The following is an 18,244-nucleotide window of genomic DNA, read 5'->3' on the forward strand; positions in this document are numbered from 1 at the left end:
GGCGTAAAAACGCTGGAAGTTGTTGACTAACGAGCTTTTGTAAATTGCATATGCAACTTGCGTGGGTAGGTCCCACATCCTTTGCTTGTTGTTTGTGTAACATAAAGAGCAGAACAGCAAAACAGTAAAATACCAGCTACTAAACTGCTTGTCGGCGATTACGTCTCGCATAGTCTATCAGAATAACATGATCAAAATATTAATAAATAAACGTTACAGAACAAAGTTATAACCAATAAGACGCAGCACTATATTTACAGCGGGAGGATTACGTGTTTAAATAAAAGCAATTACATGTTATGTTTGCCAACTTTGAGGGGAAAGAGGAATATAGCGTGGCAACACGGAGATTTGTGACTCAGAAATGATCAACAGCAAATGAAGAACAATTTGCTAATAAATCATTAAAATTACCAGAAATTGGACAAAAAAAAAGAAAAACAACACAGGTGATTGAGTTCTCAGAGGTAGCTCGCTCGTCTTCAGATGTCACCTTCAAAGTAACGAATCTCACACCTTCAAACCGGCTGCTGCTTTCCACACTCTGCCACAAATTACCCGTCTGTCACACCAATTTCAACCAAATTATCTTCATTTATTTCCAATGGCGCCGTAAGAGACACTTATTACTCTAAAACCGTTTTTTTTTCTCTCTCTTTGCAGTCGCTGACACATTAGGGCCTCTTATTCTTCATATTGCTGTGAAAAGTCCTTGTCAAATCAATTCCTCGTTCTCTCAAGTAAACAACAATTTGGCCCTGTAAGGTAAAAGGTTGGACTGTGCGTGTTTTCCCTCCTGTCAAAAAGCGCAAAAAAAATAAATAAATGGAATTTTAGTCTAAAAAGAGCAGCTTTTTACTGTCGAGCAGACACTTTTATGGTGGTGATTATAAGCCTGACAATGATGACTGTTAAAATCCTCCAATTACCAGTGAAAACACACAAATAAACATTTGCTCTGCTGCTGCCAAGGACTCCATCTGCTGTAGTGCCGAGGAGAGAGGGGGGAAAGGGGGCTGAGTAATATTTTTTCCATCTCTCTTTCTGTTTTTTTTTTTCCTTGTTAGGATTATCCCAGAGCTGCATTTACAGATCACTTTGCTGAGTTCATTAAGTTAATTGAACAGCATATTCAGCACTGCTTTTAAGTTGACAGTCTGGATGTTTGTGTCATTTTAAACACAGTCAAATCAAAGATTTTAGGCGTCCTGAAGCAGAATTTTATTTGGGAGGCACCATATTTATTTCCAATTATCATTCAAGTATTTATATTTACTTTTTTAAGGTAATGGCAGGTAATAAAACCCCAAATCTCAGTTCCTAATAAAATGAATATCAAAGTATTGTTGAATTCAAGTTTTATATTATTATGGTCTACACAAGATAGTAGCAGCTGGAGCTGGCTTTTCATAGAAATCCATACCCAAGCATAACAATGGAAAATTAAGAGGAAGGAAAAAGAATAGAAAAGAAAATCTCATTTTTATTGGTATTATGTCAAATTTTTATTCACTGAAAATATATTGTATATTTTTCATTAGCTGTAAAGCTCAATTAAAATGAACAAAATCCTTGAAATAAACTGTATTATATAATATGATGTGTGATATGTGAGCTTCACTCTCAAAAAACCGATTTACGTACATTTTCCATGCTATTCTGATATACTGATATTCACTCCTGCATGTGTACAACAGTGGCACTTATCAACCTTTCCTGTAAGAATTTCTGTCTCTCTTGGGGACCCCAGGCATCCTGGGGTCTTAAAATCTGCCTATACGTTGGGCCAGCCCTATTTCCAAAACCCCCAGCAGAAGGCCTGAAGGCTTTTCTAACAAGCGTCGATCAGAGTGCAGAAAAGAGCCAACATATGTCCCGTCTATAAAGGCAGCCTCACACAGATATATACATGAACATCCGCGATGATTAACACACGCAGCCCCCCACCTTTCCCCTCTGAGACTACAGTCCACCCCTCTGCTCATTGCCCAGCTGTATCACTTTGCCTCTGGACAATTCCCACTTGCCGCGTCAGGGGGCCTAATGGGCCTCTGCTATTCAGCAGCAGATTAAATATTAATATCGCCACGATACAGAGATTGCAGAGCATCTCCAGTTACAATAGAGTTACACAGATCAAAGTGGTGAGGTAACAGCGGCTGCATGAAAGCGTTTAAAGAGCAGAAACTGCACCTAAACGCCATCAAGGAACATCTTTGCGAGCCGAACTTGAGTGCGAGTTGAAAATATGAGGAAGCTTCCCCCCCCACCCGTTTTTTGCAGGGATTGGATGAAAACATATTTACAAAGCCAATTTTTTTGTCACATTCTGCGCTCATTATCCAGGGCTTTAAAAAGATCCTCCTCCCCTGCCTCTACCTCCCATCTTGCTGCTACATTTGCCCTTTTTATGAGCCCTCCTTTTCCATTTTTCCCCTCCCTCCTCTTCTTTTCCTTTCTCTCTCTCTCTCTCTCTTATTTTTTTTTTTCTCAAGCCCAACACGGAAATTGAAACTGTATCTGGGCTTATCTGCAACCTCCCCGTGCATCAACTGCCGAGATGTTTAGACAAATTTTATGCATTATGCAGCGCAAATATCAAAACAGTTCTTGGCAGTGCCAGCAGAAGCCTCATTAAAAATTCCTTAATTAAATCTTCTTGCAAAATGTAATCAGTCCAAGGAAGGGGTTTCATGTGTGCGCGTACGAGCGAGCGAGTGTGCAGAAGAGGACGTGCACATGTGTGTTTCTGTCAGTGCCAAGGCTTTGATTTGTGCCCTTCATGTTATGGCTTGGAGAAGTAATCATTAATGCCAAAGCCACTTTGGCTTTTCAAATGCCTTTTTTCCCTTTTTATATAGACTAAACAGACAATGATGATCACCTTTTTAGTAATGATGAATTCAACTGGATGTTATGTCCACTGAAATGTAAGATACATTCCCTTCTTGGATGTTTACTGTATTTTGTTGTAAATGACTGTAGTGTTGGTCATTTCTTGCCTTTGGCATTTTGTACTTAGGCAGTTTTGCTTGTTTCACACTTTACTTTTTTTGGGGTGTACCCTACTGACAGTCCTTTAATTTATACCAGACAGCTGGATCTTTCATACCTGCATTTACCATTTATGTTTTTTAATTATTTTCTATAATCTACGCATAGTGTACCATAAGAAAATAGAGCTCCCTTACTTTAATTAATAATTTAACAGCAGCAGGTTAATTACATTTATTTTTGGTCTCATCCGGAATCATAATATGTGATATTGAATAAAGGTAAATGAGCCCAAATTCAGGACTAAAGAGTGAGAAAAAGTTTTCAGTAAAAAAATTAAATTAAATAAAAAATAAATAAATAAATTGAAATCTGAACATTTGATGTCCACTTATCTAAAATCTCAAAGCATGTTTCACTCGCAAAGCTTTTCATTAGAAAATAAAGGAACAGAGGTAGAAAACCCATTTGAAATAAAAAAGACTAATAATAATATCAAAACATTGCATAAAAAAAGGAATGCTGCAAACCAAAAATCAATAAATAGGCTGCACATTATAAACATGAACTGAACAGATAATATTTGATCTTCTGTTCAAGTATGGAAAAAGATTAGTAATTCATAATCTAAAGTAGGAGGAGCAATTAGAAACGGAATAAAAGTGGCTCAAGAATGGAACCCTGAGGAACCCCGCATCTGATCTTCATTCATTCACATTAATAATTCCGAATTTATACAAAATCATCTTGATCTGCAAATCAAATTGAAACAGTTTAGCAAGACAAAGCCACCCATTTTTTCTGTCTATTATTTAGTGTGTAACGATCAGCTCAAAGCATGACCAAACCTGCCGCTGAAATCCAATAAAACAATTTATATATATTTAGATATTTATGTATATGTTAACTTTTTTACACTTCAATCTAAGGTGGTCCTAATCCTGACAAAGATCAAGCTGCCTCTGATTTCACGATGCCCTGGTTGAAGAGCCAAAATCAAAAATGGCTTATTGATGACAAACATGTTGAGTTACAAAAAAAATAAAGTTTAGACCTCAATAGAGGTTTTTATCATTTTTATCCTTAACAGTACAAATAGGAAACTGTAAATAACATTTATGTTTTGGATGTAATTGCACATGACAGCATGTTTTTTTTATTTCCATTTCATCAACATTTAACTACTCTTCTCATACATAAGGCTCCCTATGGATCATTTCCCTACCAGTGTAATTACTTGGAAGACCGAACTGCTGCATCAGTTGATTTAAAAAAGATCTCTTTATGTTTTGAGCAAATTTCTATTGATTTTTGCACCAAGGGGGATTTGCATACCTGGCGATATATTTCTGGTAGAGGTTTACGTCATCACTGGCGGGTTTATCAGGCGGCAGACCATTCCTAATGCAAGAGCAAACACCAAACAGACAGGATTAATAGTGAGGCAGGCATGTCGGTTGTTAATAAGAAGAAACTGACACAATATTTTCTTAAAAGCCACTCCCAAACTGTGCTCTATCAATATGTATTTTCCAGTGGCATAACAGCGTTTTCAGCCACGCCATGAATCAAAGATAGAAGGTGCGTACTTTGATGCAATGCACTGGCTCCCAACCAATCAAAGTCCAAAATACGGAAGCAAAAGGACATTAATCTTTTTTTGTGCGGAGAGTATGCAAACAAAAAATAAAAGATCTAAAAATCAGCATTTTCTGATAATCTCCAGAGGCCTAGGCTCTAATGTGGATGTCAAATCTACTGCAATCTGTCTGGAATCAGCGTAAACAAAGATGCAAGACACCTCTAGAAGCTGATATATAGAACATTAGCTTCGGCTCAAATAAATTCATTTCAGGGCAGGAAATAAAGAGGAATTCATCACATTACAGAGGCGCGCGGGGGAATAGTGTTTTCCTTTTGTCACCTGTGTTGTGATTCCTTTCATAAAGCTGGCAGCAGAATAAAAACCCCTAATAGAGATTTGGTCGTGTTTGCTCCTGCTCAGCAAGTGGCATTTAGCTCCATGTGAGCGGCTCCACACAGGGGATGACCTGAGGTTAATCTGGCCCAGAGGGGAGGATACATTGCCAGGCATTTTACCCAGCGCTCCTTCCTCCTCCCCGTGTACTACAAGCAGCAGACTGGGTCAGTTAGCCAACACTGCCGCTTCGCAGAGCCCCCAACCTGGCAAAGGCCAAAGCTTGAGGGAGAGGTGCCTGAGGGCTCTTAAACAGTGTCTTTGATAGGTCCTGGCTGAGTAGAGACGAGGTCACAACCAATCAAACAGACTCTGGAAGCTCCTTCCTACTGCTAATGCACACAGCTGTAGGTGAGCTCCCCAAACCCCTCGTTTGCTTCCTTTAAAGTGCCCTCATCAGGCAGCGTCGAGCCGGCCCCTGCGACTCACCGGGAGGTTAGCCGTGGCTCTGAAGTAATTAAAGGGAGAGTTGTTACACCCCAGCCAAACGAAAGAAGTCAGTCACTTTGCGATGACTGTGCTAAATCAGTCTCCATGGAGTGCTACGGCGAGTAAACACTTCATGCGCCTTCGCAGCTCATAATGTCGTGGATATATTGGGCGTTATGCGCTGTTTCACACTACGGAGGTAGCAATTACCTTTGCGTTTGGCTAACTGACTCACAGAAGCAGTTAAATTGTATGTGAGCATCACATTAGCTCTGAGGGGGCTGCACTCAGAGACCATTGGTGCAAGGAAAAGAGAAATTTATGTTTGGAATTGTTCGATTCTGTTAGTCAACTTTAAATGAGGGATTTGTTGTGTAATTAGTATATTATTTTAAATGCAGCAGGTAATAGAGGATGTTATCTCCTTTGTAAAAGAAAAAGGCCTAAATTATCTTTATGTTGGTGTATTTAATTCAAATACCCTCAAAATAAGTTCACAGGATTCTACATTTAGTGACAGACACATAACAGGTTGGTTTTCGGGTGCAGCAAATAGTGTCACTGTATTTCAGTCAGTATTGCTTCAACTTTTTTTTGTTTTGTTTTGCTTTTCTTGTTCCTCAATTTCTTGATAAACCACACGTCTATTTTGACAAGCCACACCCAAACTTGATCTACACAGAATCTCAGCTGTTTTAAATTATTATTTGTATTGACTGTGTCTGCAATATAAATGTGACACACATCTAGGATGAGAACACGAAAGCACAAAAGACTACTTTTGGTATAATTTTCTAAACTAGAAAAAAAAAGGGGGTTTCCCATGCTACTCTTGTATTGTTCTGACTGCTTTCATGAAACTTAAGATGTGAAATGAAGAAATTCAAGAGTGCTACAAATATTTTAGGACAATTGACTCAGATTAGCACTGCTTAGGCTTGACCATAATATAGTAGTGTTCATCTAAAACAGTGCTACGCTAGTTTAAGCTAGCTTAGACTATGTGAGTTAGTTAAGTTCCACATTTAAAAAATTCAGATTAGCACAAATACAAATTTGCTGGTGCCAAGCTATAGTAATGCTAGAACTGTTTACTATAGCCTGCATTCTAAGTTTAGCACTACTTTAGCGATGCTAAGCTAATTTTGGCGACTTCATTGGTATACTGTCTAGCAATAATTTAAACTTTATCACTACTTAATGTACCTTAACATTTTTATTATTATTGAGCCTATTGCCACCTTGTAGTCCAACAACTCTTATTATAACAAAATTAATTGGATTCCCAGAACCGAGTGAACGCAGTATTTTCTTTTTTTTAATTATGAAAAAAAAATCTTAAGAAAAATATCCAAGATCTGGGAACTTAGAATGATTAGAAAGTTCATTATCTGTATGAAAATTAGAAATTTTTTATTTTCAATAAAAGTTAAAGAGGAGATATTTATTGTATCACATAAAAATGGCAACAAAAAAAAACTTACTTCACTGACGACACAGTGCCTGTGGTTATAGAGTCAGTCTTGGAAAAGCTGGACTTCATATAATCAGCTGCGTTGAAGCTTATGTGTCCTGCCTGGTCCATCGTCAGCCCCGGAGCAATGTTGGCTCCAGTTGTGCCAACAGCGGGGACCCCAGGAGTTCCAGGGTTTCCTGGTGCCGTAGCCAGAACATTAGGGATCAAAGAAGTTTCTGGATTTCCTGGTATTAGCTTCTGGATTGTTCGGATGTCATATTTGGAAGGACGACCAACTTTACCAGTCTTAAAGGCTATAGCGCCACCCATGTCTGGGTTGCCCTCGCCAGGTTTGAACAAGTGCAGAAACTTGACATTCTCCAGGTCGTACTTAGACGGTCGCTTGTAAGCATTGCCGTTCTGCTGCTGCAAGCTCTCGCCCATCTTCAGCTTCTGAATGAAGAAGTCGTATTTTGAGGCTCGGGAGGCCATGTTCTGTACGTGGGAAGAATTGGGTGGCTGAGAGTTGCCCAACTGAGTTGCTCCCGACTGCTTGTGGTCTAGGCTGGAGTGGTAGATCTGACCCTCCGCCCCCGGCAGGCCGCTGGAGCTCTGGAGCATCGAAGCGCTCTTTTCTTGGGTCAGTTTGGAGTTGAGGTCATCCGGTTTGGGTGGGGAAGCGTGCACGGGCCAAGGGAGGGTTTCACCAGCTTTTAGCTTGCGGATGTACTCTTCATACTTGGAGAAGCGAGGGCTGCGCGAGTCCTCCGCATTGCTGAGGGACGAGGGGTCTGAGGTAGCTTTGACAGCATCAAAGCTGATCTTCTTGGTCACCTCGTCCCTTACCTGATGGTCATCATAACCAAACATCCCAAGAAACTTATTCATGGTGTTGACAGCATAGTCCCGTAGGGCTGAAGCTTCTCCTGCACAAAGAAAATAAAAAGTTACATATAAGGTTCAATTAGTTAAGATTGTTCATTTGAAAACTGGTGTGTATAAAAAGGAAAGAATCATTGTAATTACATAATACCATAAACAGCATAGATGCAATGACAATACCTTTACTTCAGATAGTTGTCCCTATATGGTTCGCTATAAATAAGTTACTCTGTTGCAATAATGAATATTTTTCTAACCAATTAGATTAACTATGACCAAATTTGCCAAAATGCTCACTTGGGTAATGAACATGTCTAGAAACAAATGGCAGCACTCTTGCATTTAAGGACCTCAAGCAAATCTAACAACAGGAAAAGTTTGTCTGCAGTGCGTGCAACATCTGTAAATGTCTGCGAATATATGTGTCTACAATCAAACAGCCTCAGGCTCTTCCTGTTTTGCTTGCTGTGTCAGTCCTGCAAAATCTGCAGGTTAACATAGCAAAGAGTGTGTGCCATGTACACATGTTGTTTTGACAATAACGATAAACTGGTTGTCAATTTTTTTTTTATAATTTTTTTTTCTCTAAAGCAGAATCTTCCACTTTTGAAAAAAATCTTAAAACGAATACCTTTTAATAACAGTAACACAGCCTTACATAGTTCTCCAACAATGAGGTTTAAATTATATTTTTATGCCTTTTTTTACAATTTGTTTTAAACTTTTCAATCAATCTCTATTCATAGGCACATTTCGCAGAGTAGTTTTTCTTGAAGCAAATTTCTAGACCTATGAATATCAACACACACACATGCCTTATTGAATTATAAGAGGCTAGGACAAATGGGCTTCTGTGCAAGATCAAATGTATACTCCAAGGAAACAAGCATAAAGATTTTGATCAACTTACAAAAGATGGAGTATATTTGAAAATGCTTGGGTTATATTTATTTCATAGGAATTCTCAGTAGCTGTGCCATCTGTAATTGGATTTTTACCCTAACCGAATAAACATGTTCAGATTAAAGCTGGGAACTTGTGCTGCTGCAAGAAAATATTAATTTATTTAAAAAATAAATTATAGAATTAAAAGATTTTTAGTGCTTAATGTAAAAAAAAAAATCCAACAACACTACAGGAATTAAGAAAACGTATTAAATAATGTTTTATAAACCAATAAACCTTCAAAGTTGATTATTGTGTCACCTTCAAAAGTGCAAAGAACAAACTTTTTGTTCATTTATTAACTAAAACATAATTTTACTTAAGGACTCCATTAAATTGGACAACTTCCCCAAGGACACAGGCAGAATACAGTCAATGTATAGTTTAATTGCATTATGTGGAGATTAATTCTGCCTCATTAAGTGCGATCCAGGTTAGAGTAAGTGGTCAGAAAGTGGCGGAAAGGAAAGGATGATTTGGCCCTGAAAGCAGTGAAAGGATCACGCTATGCATGAAGAAGAGGAGCTTGCGTGAAGAGGAAATGGTGCAGAGAAAAAGGGAGTAAGAGAGAAGCGGAAAGAAAAAAAAGAAAGAAAGAAAGAAATAATCAGGAGCGGCGGAGCAGCCTTGTTGTGTTTGCAGATCTGACTCATTTCCAAAAGTCTCCTCTTGAGTAACTCTGCACATTAGGCAGGATCTGAGAACAGATGATCATTTCAACAGCGCTATGTTCGACCTCCTTTACTCACTCACTGACTTGGCACGGTCACAGGGACGAAATCCAAAGTCCTTTTTTAAAAATTTGTTTTACTGCTGTTTTCATCACCAGAGAACACATGAGCTGGCAGGAGGAGGTGCCGCCCACCATCCGAGGTAATTAATACGCAAATATTTCTGTTCTTGTCTCATATTTCTCAGTTATTGCTAAATCAGTCCCTGGGCCCTGCTCTTCACATCCCCTGCGCAGCATGTAAAATAATCCCCAAATTTCCACTCGCCACGGCTGGGGTTGTTTCTCCACTCTGTGGGTCGGTATGAAACAGGATCTAGTGGATCGAAGTGCCATGAAATTTTTAGGAGAAATAGATCAGATATTTGAGAGGAAATACCTACATGTTTGCCACAGATCGGTTTGTCAAATCTATCGTGTTTTCACATGTACTAAAACCACAGTGACACTATGTAAATACAATTGCCTACTGTGCTGTTTAATACCAGATCTCACGTTTAAATTTTGTTTCTTTAGCCGAAAAATGAATTGATGGCATTAAACATAACTGGGAATGTTTTTGAAGAAGTCCATTTAGAAAGGACAACGATTCGAGTTCTCTTGGATGGATATTATTGGTTTGTATTTATAAGGCCATCTCAAGTCGCACCATGTGATATGCATCTATCTATCCATACAGTGTATCATATTGCTCCAAAGTTAGGGCAGTCCCACCCACAGATTATAGAGTGAAAGAATAAAATTATTTTACTAAAACTTGAAAAAGAGAGTGCCTTGTGAAGTATTCATACTTTTATATCAATGTAATTCCCACATTTTATCAAAAAAAAAAAAAACTACAAAAAACCCCCCATCAACTTTAATGTATTCTCTACACAACAACCCTTCACAAAGTGGTGCACAATTATTAAGTGGAAAGAAACAAATATGTAGTTTTCAACTAATTTTTACTTGAAAAGTAAAAACTGGTCCAATACACCTAAATAAAATTATTTCATAAAATTTATCACATGTAATTCCCTTTAAAAGTCAGAGAATTATTAAAGAGAATCCACTTTTGACTAATTTAATCTCACCATTAATGCAGCTGTTTCATGAACAAGGTTTGAACACACCATCTACACAGAGGCGGGTGCATCATGCTGCGGGAATGGTTCTCTTTATTGGGAACAGTGAAGCTGTTCAGAGGTGATTGGAAGATGGATAGAGATAAATACAGAACAATCATGGAAGAAACCATGTAAGGAGGCTGGAGACTAAAAACTGGCCCAGAGGTTATTCTGGTACCCTTAAATAAATTCCAATGCCACCAGATTATTGATACAGTGATGGAGAAATTAAAGCTGGATTAGGTCATAGAATGACATCTCAAGGTTTCAAGAACTCTCAGAAACTTTATTTGGGGATATCAGAGTAAAGGGGATCACGTCATAACTTTCTTATTATTCCTATATTCTTGTACATTATTTTTCCTGTGCCTCACAATTATTCATTACTTAGTGTTGGTCGACCACATAAAGTATTTCACAAATATATTACAGTTTTTTGGTCTTTACATGATAAAAATGTGGCAAAAGTTACAAATGGCATGCACTTATTTATTTATTTTTTTACACAGAATTACAACATATCAGTTTAGAGAACTGGAGATTTGTTCGTGTTTACTTCACAAAAAAAAAACAGTTTAAAAGCTGTATCAAAGACTTAACTTCTTCCTGTTGCAATGCAATGCTTCATTTTTTAAATTTTTAACAGATGTCTGTTGTTTTGTTTCTGTTTGGTTCTCTTCCCTTTTTGCTGAGAAATCAGCCGGATCGCGTGACGTGCTATCACCGAAAGGCAAATGACTGGACTTGAAGGGATTATTACTAGGACTGACAGGAGATAACCTTTCTAAAAAGGCATGTAAATGAGGCCGCTACTCAACTGCTATCTGAGCACCTCTTAATAACGCCATGTGACACCAGGTGGGGAAACTCAATGTTGTGTGTGGGGGATCAGGGCCCAACGTGGCCCCCTTCAGCTTAGGACAAATTAATGAATAAATAACTAAATAATTTTCTTTTCTTCTTCTGCTTTAACCCCATCTGACATTTCCATCTGCATTCTCTCTGGCGGAGAGCTGCAGGCAAGCGGCTCCTAATCTCGACACTTCAGGATCCAAAACGCGACACAGGCCTGCCTTGTCTATATTTGAGGCAATTAGGCCGCATTTTCCCCTCACCGATATGATAACAGATGGGCATTATATCTCCATTTGCTGCCCAAAAATGGTCATCAGTGTGTGGCACGGCCTCAGCGTACATGGCACCAAGAGGCAGAAGGTGTCGGCGATGATAAAGATGGAAGCCGGCAGCTATAAATGGACTAATCTGAAGAGCTTGCAAGCAGACATTTGGTTAAAATGTTTGGCTTCAAAAAGCCATACTGGTCTCAATCAGCTGCGTTATTATTATTATTATATATTTTTTTAATCCTACGGTAATTTTAATATAGTTTTAAAAAAACTATTTATGTTCGTATCAGTGAATTAGTTTGAGGGTGCACTTTTTAAACAGACAGTGGCTGAGCTAATAAAGAGTTGCAATGAATAAATGACGTTATGTACATTTGTTTGATGTAATTTGTCACTCGAAAAAAGAAAAGTGCCGGGCTTAAAACTTCCACACTGTTTGCTCAGTTAATTAACAGGCGGTAAATAGAGGGAGGCGGCTTTGAAATAGCTTGAAATGAATAATAACCTTTTAGGGTGAACCCAGAATTGCAAATGGAAGTCATGGTCAAGCCTGTTTGATCCATTGCTCTGAGCATCTCTATCATTTGTTTCATACTTTTTAATTCATTGTTGGTGTTTTTTTTTCCCATTGACTGGCTTAAGAGGGCTCTAATGCGACATCTAAATTATCTAGGAAAAGTATTCTGGGGTTTTGCACTGATAGGAAATCTGCGCAATGCCTCGATGTGAGGAGTTAAATGTTTTGAAGGTCGCAGTTTCTCTCATTGATCTTGCAATGTTTGTTAATTACATTGTCACTGATGTTGTGAGAGATAATTAAGCCACTATGTTTATATGCATAATTATGTGCACTCCACATCAGCCTTTGAAAGACAGCAGTGAGAAAGAGAAAGAGGGAGCCGGAGAGAGAGAGGGAGAGGGAGAGGGGGAGAGGGGAGGAAAAATGTTTTAATTGTGAGCTGAGCAGAAACACGGCAATATAGATGCCCTAGTTACAATCAACAAAGAGGAACTCGGGGAAAGAAAAGAGAGAAGAAAAAAAAAACAACAACAACGCTCTAAAGACGAGATTTGCGACTGATGCGGGGTGCTCTCTCCATGCCGTCTTCAAACACCCGGCTTTCTTGTGAGCTTAAAAGAAGGGAGCCGGCGGAGGGAGAAAGGTGTAAGCCTGACTCACAATAGTTCAACATATTTACAGACAAGGCCGTTTTAAGGCCACGAAATAAACAAAATGACTAATTAAAACCACAAAGCCCTTTTTTTTTTTTTTGCCTCTGAAATGAAGTCTGCGCTCTTTTCTCAGAAGACCCTGCCCCCGATTCTAACTGTGGCCAGAGCGGCTGCTGAACTTTCAGTGAAAAAAAAAGAGAAAGAAAAAACGCACAAAAGAAAAAGAAGAAAATAGAGACGATGACAAAAAAAGGGAGTACGCGACTCTGAGGCGCACACTTAAACCTAGATAGAAGCCCGAAAAACTGCTCGACCGAGGCGAGCGAACGCGAAACAAAACTTGTTTTTGCACCACAACAACCGGTTTCAACTGCAAATTGCTGTTTTTTTTCTCTCTCCTCTCTCTGTGTGAAACTGACTTTATCTATTCTTATAACCGAGCTGAGTGTGTGTGCTGTGTGTTTGTTTTTTCCACGTTTTACAGCTCTGTGTTTTAACTTCTGCGATATAAGGCCACTCTCTCTTAAAGTGTCTAGTTTCAAGGGTCACAAAGTGTGCAACAACACTTTCCCAAAAGACTGCTGGGTGCCGTTAATTCTTCCCTGCTGCGGACTTTATCTGTCTGATGATCAGTGAGTAATACGAAGGGAACATAGTGCCACAATTAAACAAGGGCCATTATGAGTCATTTTATAATGAGTGCTTGTTGTATTAAGGAATCTAAAAATAAAAAAAATAAAAATTTGTTCGGAAAAAACTAACTAGGCCACTGCAGGATAACTTCAGCATTGCTGACTTTATTTGACAACTGATCGCTTGGATTTAACAGCTGCAAAAAAACCCCCCAAAAAACGTATGTACCTCCGTGTAAGAGAGGAGCTTGAGGCAGTGGCTAAGTTTAGTGAGCTTAGGGAAAAAAAATCAAAGACTCAGTATGTAATCCTGGGTGTAATATGAAGCTTAGTCTGGCCCTGCCATGTGCTCTTGGCCCTCTGCTGCTGGGAGAATGTTTAAAGGCCCAGCCTTATCAGCCTTCCCCATTTTCTGAATTATGTTTTGTTTTGGTTTTTTTCATAGTTGTAAACCTCATACAAGTTCCTTTCCCCCCCTTGACCTGCCAGCTGAAGCTGCCTTTAGAGTAATAATGTCACTGGCTATTCATACTGTAACTCTAGAGCCTGTCTTTCCAATAATGGGTACACTTAAGCTTATGTGGATGTGTGGCAATGTCACCTTTCCTTTCGTCTATCCAAGCTTTTGTCCCTTAATACTATTGAGTGCTAACCACTGTGGAGCTGAGACAGAGTTAGTTGCAGATCTATAAAAAATACTGGCCAGGGGTGTAACAAGAGCTCATGGCACAAGATCTCGCAAGATTTTGCGCTAGAAGGAAATCTGTTTTCCAAAAGTGTTGTCTGACTGCTCTTTCATTCAAAACTTTTAAATATGACTCCTGGATTTGAAGACAAAAAGTGCTACTTGGATTGTTGCGTCTCGTTTCGTTGACAAGGTTGGGCTGGTTGATAACATATGGTTTAACAAGCACTGAAGAAACAAACGTAACAATGACAGGATGCCGATGATTTGCAAAAATCGTAGGAATAATATGAAGTACCAATCATTAGTTGCTAACAACAATAAAACTGGCATCTGCTTTGATCCTTCCTAATGCTTTTCCAGCATTAGAATCACCTTGTAAATAGATAAATAAAAAGTACATCAACAGTATTGAGGAACTGGACAAAATTTCTCTGCACGGATTACAGATTACAGTAAAATTTTGATCATGTCCCAAAGACATTGTTTGTTCTCAAAAACATCTCATGATCTGGATGTCAGGTTAAACATACCTGGAGAGGAGAAACTTGCTTGGCGACTCTGGCCCTCGCTCCGGGGCATGTAGCTGTTGTCCTTTGGAGGTCTCTCTTCAGTTTCTTTGTCGTCATGGTAACTACCATCCTGAGAGCCCGCCGTGGCCTCGGCCTCCTCGCCATTGTCCTCTTCGTCACTGCAGCCCTTGGGCTGGACCATGTAGACGCCCTCGGGAGGACCGTCTTCGTCATTGCTGACTCTGAGTTCATGTTCCTGCTCCTCGTCGGGAGCAGGCGGCTCGTCGCCGTACTCGCCGTTGACCCATTTCTCGATGGCCTCGCGTCTCTTCTGGTCCTCTTCGAGGCTCTGGCTGAGGCTCAGGCTTTCTGGGAAGTTGGTCTCGTTGTCGTCGTAGTAGGAACTGCCGCGCTCGCTGTTCTCTGCTACGCTCTGATCTCCCTCTGCGTTTTGGGAGCTGCTGTCGTACACCACTTGGCGGCTGAGCTTGGCACAGATAGCGTTGAGTTTTAGGCCACCTTTCCTTTTGGCGGCCATCTTGGGTTTTCCTGAGGTCGTGTCAGTGCATAAACTCCTCTCAGCTGGCGGAAAAACAGAGAGAAAGATGGAAATGCAACATGAGTAAAACACAGTCATCGACACAAGAGGCGAGTCTTCTTTAGGGATTACCAGGGCAGAAGTTGTTCAAACCAATGGGAAAAAGACGGGGAATAGAAAACAGAAGTTTCTGATGCTAAATCCTCCCAGTATTAACTGACAGCAACAGCAAAAGACTGGAAAGACTCAAACACACTTTTGGTCAGGTTTTAGCGCAGCGGAAAAATAGAACAACGGCACCAGCATCTAAACCACAGGGAGATGGGTATCAGACCCCCTACAGTACTACAAGCGGCTTGTACACGGCTACATAATCCTTCACATGACAGTGCTATATAGACACTGTGAAATGTTATCTTCACTCTCACCTCGAGAGGCTGTGGACCTGACACCGAGTGGGGGGGCTGCACAGCGTTTAAGCTGTCAAGATCGAAGAGTGAAAACGCTTAGCTCTTTTGGGCTTTTGGTGAAATCTAGACTGCATCCTGAGAGTCTCCTGGGAAGGGGATAACTTGTCAAATAGATACAAAAAACCCCAAAAAAGCATATAGTTTTGAATTTTGTGTAATTTTACTTAACCATACGGCCATGTACACTAACAAGTCCCAGCATCTATTTTCCCGGGGGAGCCTCTCTGAACAATAGCACATGACAGTGTGCTTTGGGGCAGGAATGGGTGGCATTATTTCAATCCAAGTGGGGCTATCTTTATAACATGTCCTCTGATGAGGGAGGAACAGCTGCCTGTGACATTCCATATCCAGAGCTGCCTTTTTAGGGCAGAAACTGCACTCTGTTACCTTTCACTTCATTCACGGGACCACCAAAGTTCACCTTGTAAAGGCATTTTCAGAACAACCTTGTTGAATTTTTTTTCTTTCAGAAAGCAAAACGATTGTAGCTATGATACATGGACCTAAGAGTAGAAGCTGTGCTCTGTTTTTCACTTGAGTGCCCTTTTCACTTTTTCCACACTTTGTCACATTTTAGCCAAAAGGATCATTCTTCTACTGAACCAGACAGTCTTTCACGATTTGTCCTAAATTTATCTCTGTCCATTTTCTATCAACTCTAAGCGACATCCTACGAAAAGCATTCCCACATCATGATGCTTCCACCCACAAACACAAGTCTTTTAGACGTAGGGGAAAAGTTTTAGTCTGATCTGACAACAGCTGTGTTATTAGTTGTGTGTCCATCACATGGTTTGTTGAAAAAAGTTAAACAGATATTCTTATGCCTGATGATATTTTTGTTCTCTAGAAAACCTCCGAGGCCTATACAGAACAGTCGGATTTATGAGATTTATAATGAGATGACATTTACTAAGGCAAAGGCTGCAAATATTTAAGGTAGCAGATTAAAAGGGGCGTAACACGTACCACACTTTTTGGATGTTTGATATGAAAGAAAAAAAAAGTCCACTGAATTATGCGCTGTTTTGAGTTGCTCTATCACATACAATCCTAACAAATACATTAAAGTCTTTGATTGCAAAAATCATAAAAAAGTTTAAGGGCCACTAAGAGTTCTGCGAGGCCGTCGGGAGACACTCGCAGCAGACATTGTCCTTGGTGCTGATTTAAGCACATGTCATTTTGGGATAGAAAAATGTGCAATATCTGAGGTAACAAAGTTCCACCTTAAGGACTCAATCCACTTTCTCTATCAATGAGTACGAGCCTCTTCATTTCCCCCTCAGCCATAAAGCCAACCATAATCATGTGTGAGCCCCCCGTCGGCATTATGTAAATCACATTGGAGCAACATAAAATCCTGTTTTCATTTTCTTTTTGCAAAGCTGTGGAATCATTAGAGGATATGCAATTTGAAGCAGTTTACTGATCACCCCTGTCGCCAGACAATGAACCCCGCGCTACCCACACATGCTTTCTCAGTTACTGTATTTACACTGCGGGCTTCCTCTCTGAAACAATGACTCTCAGGAGTTACACAGTTTTCTGTGCCCCGTATATCGGAGACACATTACCGAGCAGTTTGGTGTTAAGACAATTGCAGGTGGAGGGCGGGGAGCGGGGGCTGGAAGGGGTCAGCTTTTTAAAGGACGAGAAATCCGAAAAAGCATCAGCTGCAAAAACTATTAGGAAGTGGAAGACATAAATTAAAAAAAAAAAAAGGTATTTTTTTTTCCAGAAATACACTCCACAGGAAGGTTGAGGTCATTTGGGTGTTGCTTTGGATGTAATTTATTCTTTATATTGTGCCTTAACTACTGACTTCCTTTGTTCGGCGATCTCAGGCTCCTTGTAGGAAGTGACCCCTCAACAGGGGCTTCTTTCCATTCGTACCTATTTCTGTAAAGATTTTTGTTTACAAAACGAAGCATGAGTGGATTACAAGTACATGCTGAGCATGGAACTGGCGTATAAAGTGAATACCACAGATTATTTGTCTTTTTAAACCTGCGGCACAAAATAAAATACTCTGTTCTCTGCTGCAGGTCGAACTGTTATTTATGCTTTTGGTTCTTGTCCACGGCAGCTTTCCCCCCCCCATTGCTTACAGTAAGGATTGCTATGGAAACTCTAAGCTGTTTACCTCAAGTCGTTTGTGTGCATGATAGCGTACAATGAGATAAAACCTGCAGGGACCTACATGAAAGAACAACTTCTCCCCCTGGGACCAGATCCTCCCACCTCTCTGAGAGTCCAGTAAGCATTCTGCCTTATTAATGAATATCAGAAAGAAAAACAACACTGTCACACACCTCGGACATTATTTACACTCTGTTTTAGCCCCGTGTACTAATTGTCAAGGAGGAGACACCTCAGTAAGCACTGGGAGTTGGAAAAAAAAAAAAAAAAAAGCACAGGCAGGTTAGAACACAACAGCTGAAACTAATTTTTCCAGCTGCTTATGTTAACGGTGACATTATTTTTACTGGAAACAGAGCAGGACCACAAAGACGAGCTGCCGCGTAATGTCTGTAAAAGGCCAAAACACGAAGAAAAAGTCAACTTAGGTATTTTTGAA

General features: G+C 39.8%; 1 protein-coding gene across 8 annotated transcripts in view; it reads right to left on the reverse strand.

Moving 5' to 3' along the window:
- Positions 1–18,244, reverse strand: part of casz1 (castor zinc finger 1) — a 219,372-nt gene that overhangs the window by 28,930 nt on the left and 172,198 nt on the right. For all 8 annotated transcript variants that reach the window (XM_081608910.1, XM_081608909.1, XM_008413416.3 and 5 more), the window contains 3 exons: positions 14,674–15,234; positions 6,886–7,783; positions 4,330–4,395 (listed from right to left, as the gene is read on the reverse strand). In XM_081608910.1, the coding sequence (XP_081465036.1) occupies positions 4,330–4,395; positions 6,886–7,783; positions 14,674–15,190 (1,481 nt within the window). In that variant the 5' untranslated portion in view covers positions 15,191–15,234. The remainder of the gene's footprint in view (positions 1–4,329; positions 4,396–6,885; positions 7,784–14,673; positions 15,235–18,244) is intronic.

The sequence above is a fragment of the Poecilia reticulata genome, chromosome 7, assembly GCF_904066995.2.
Source record: "Poecilia reticulata chromosome 7, P_reticulata-male-v2, whole genome shotgun sequence".
NCBI classification, from domain to species: domain Eukaryota; kingdom Metazoa; phylum Chordata; class Actinopteri; order Cyprinodontiformes; family Poeciliidae; genus Poecilia; species Poecilia reticulata.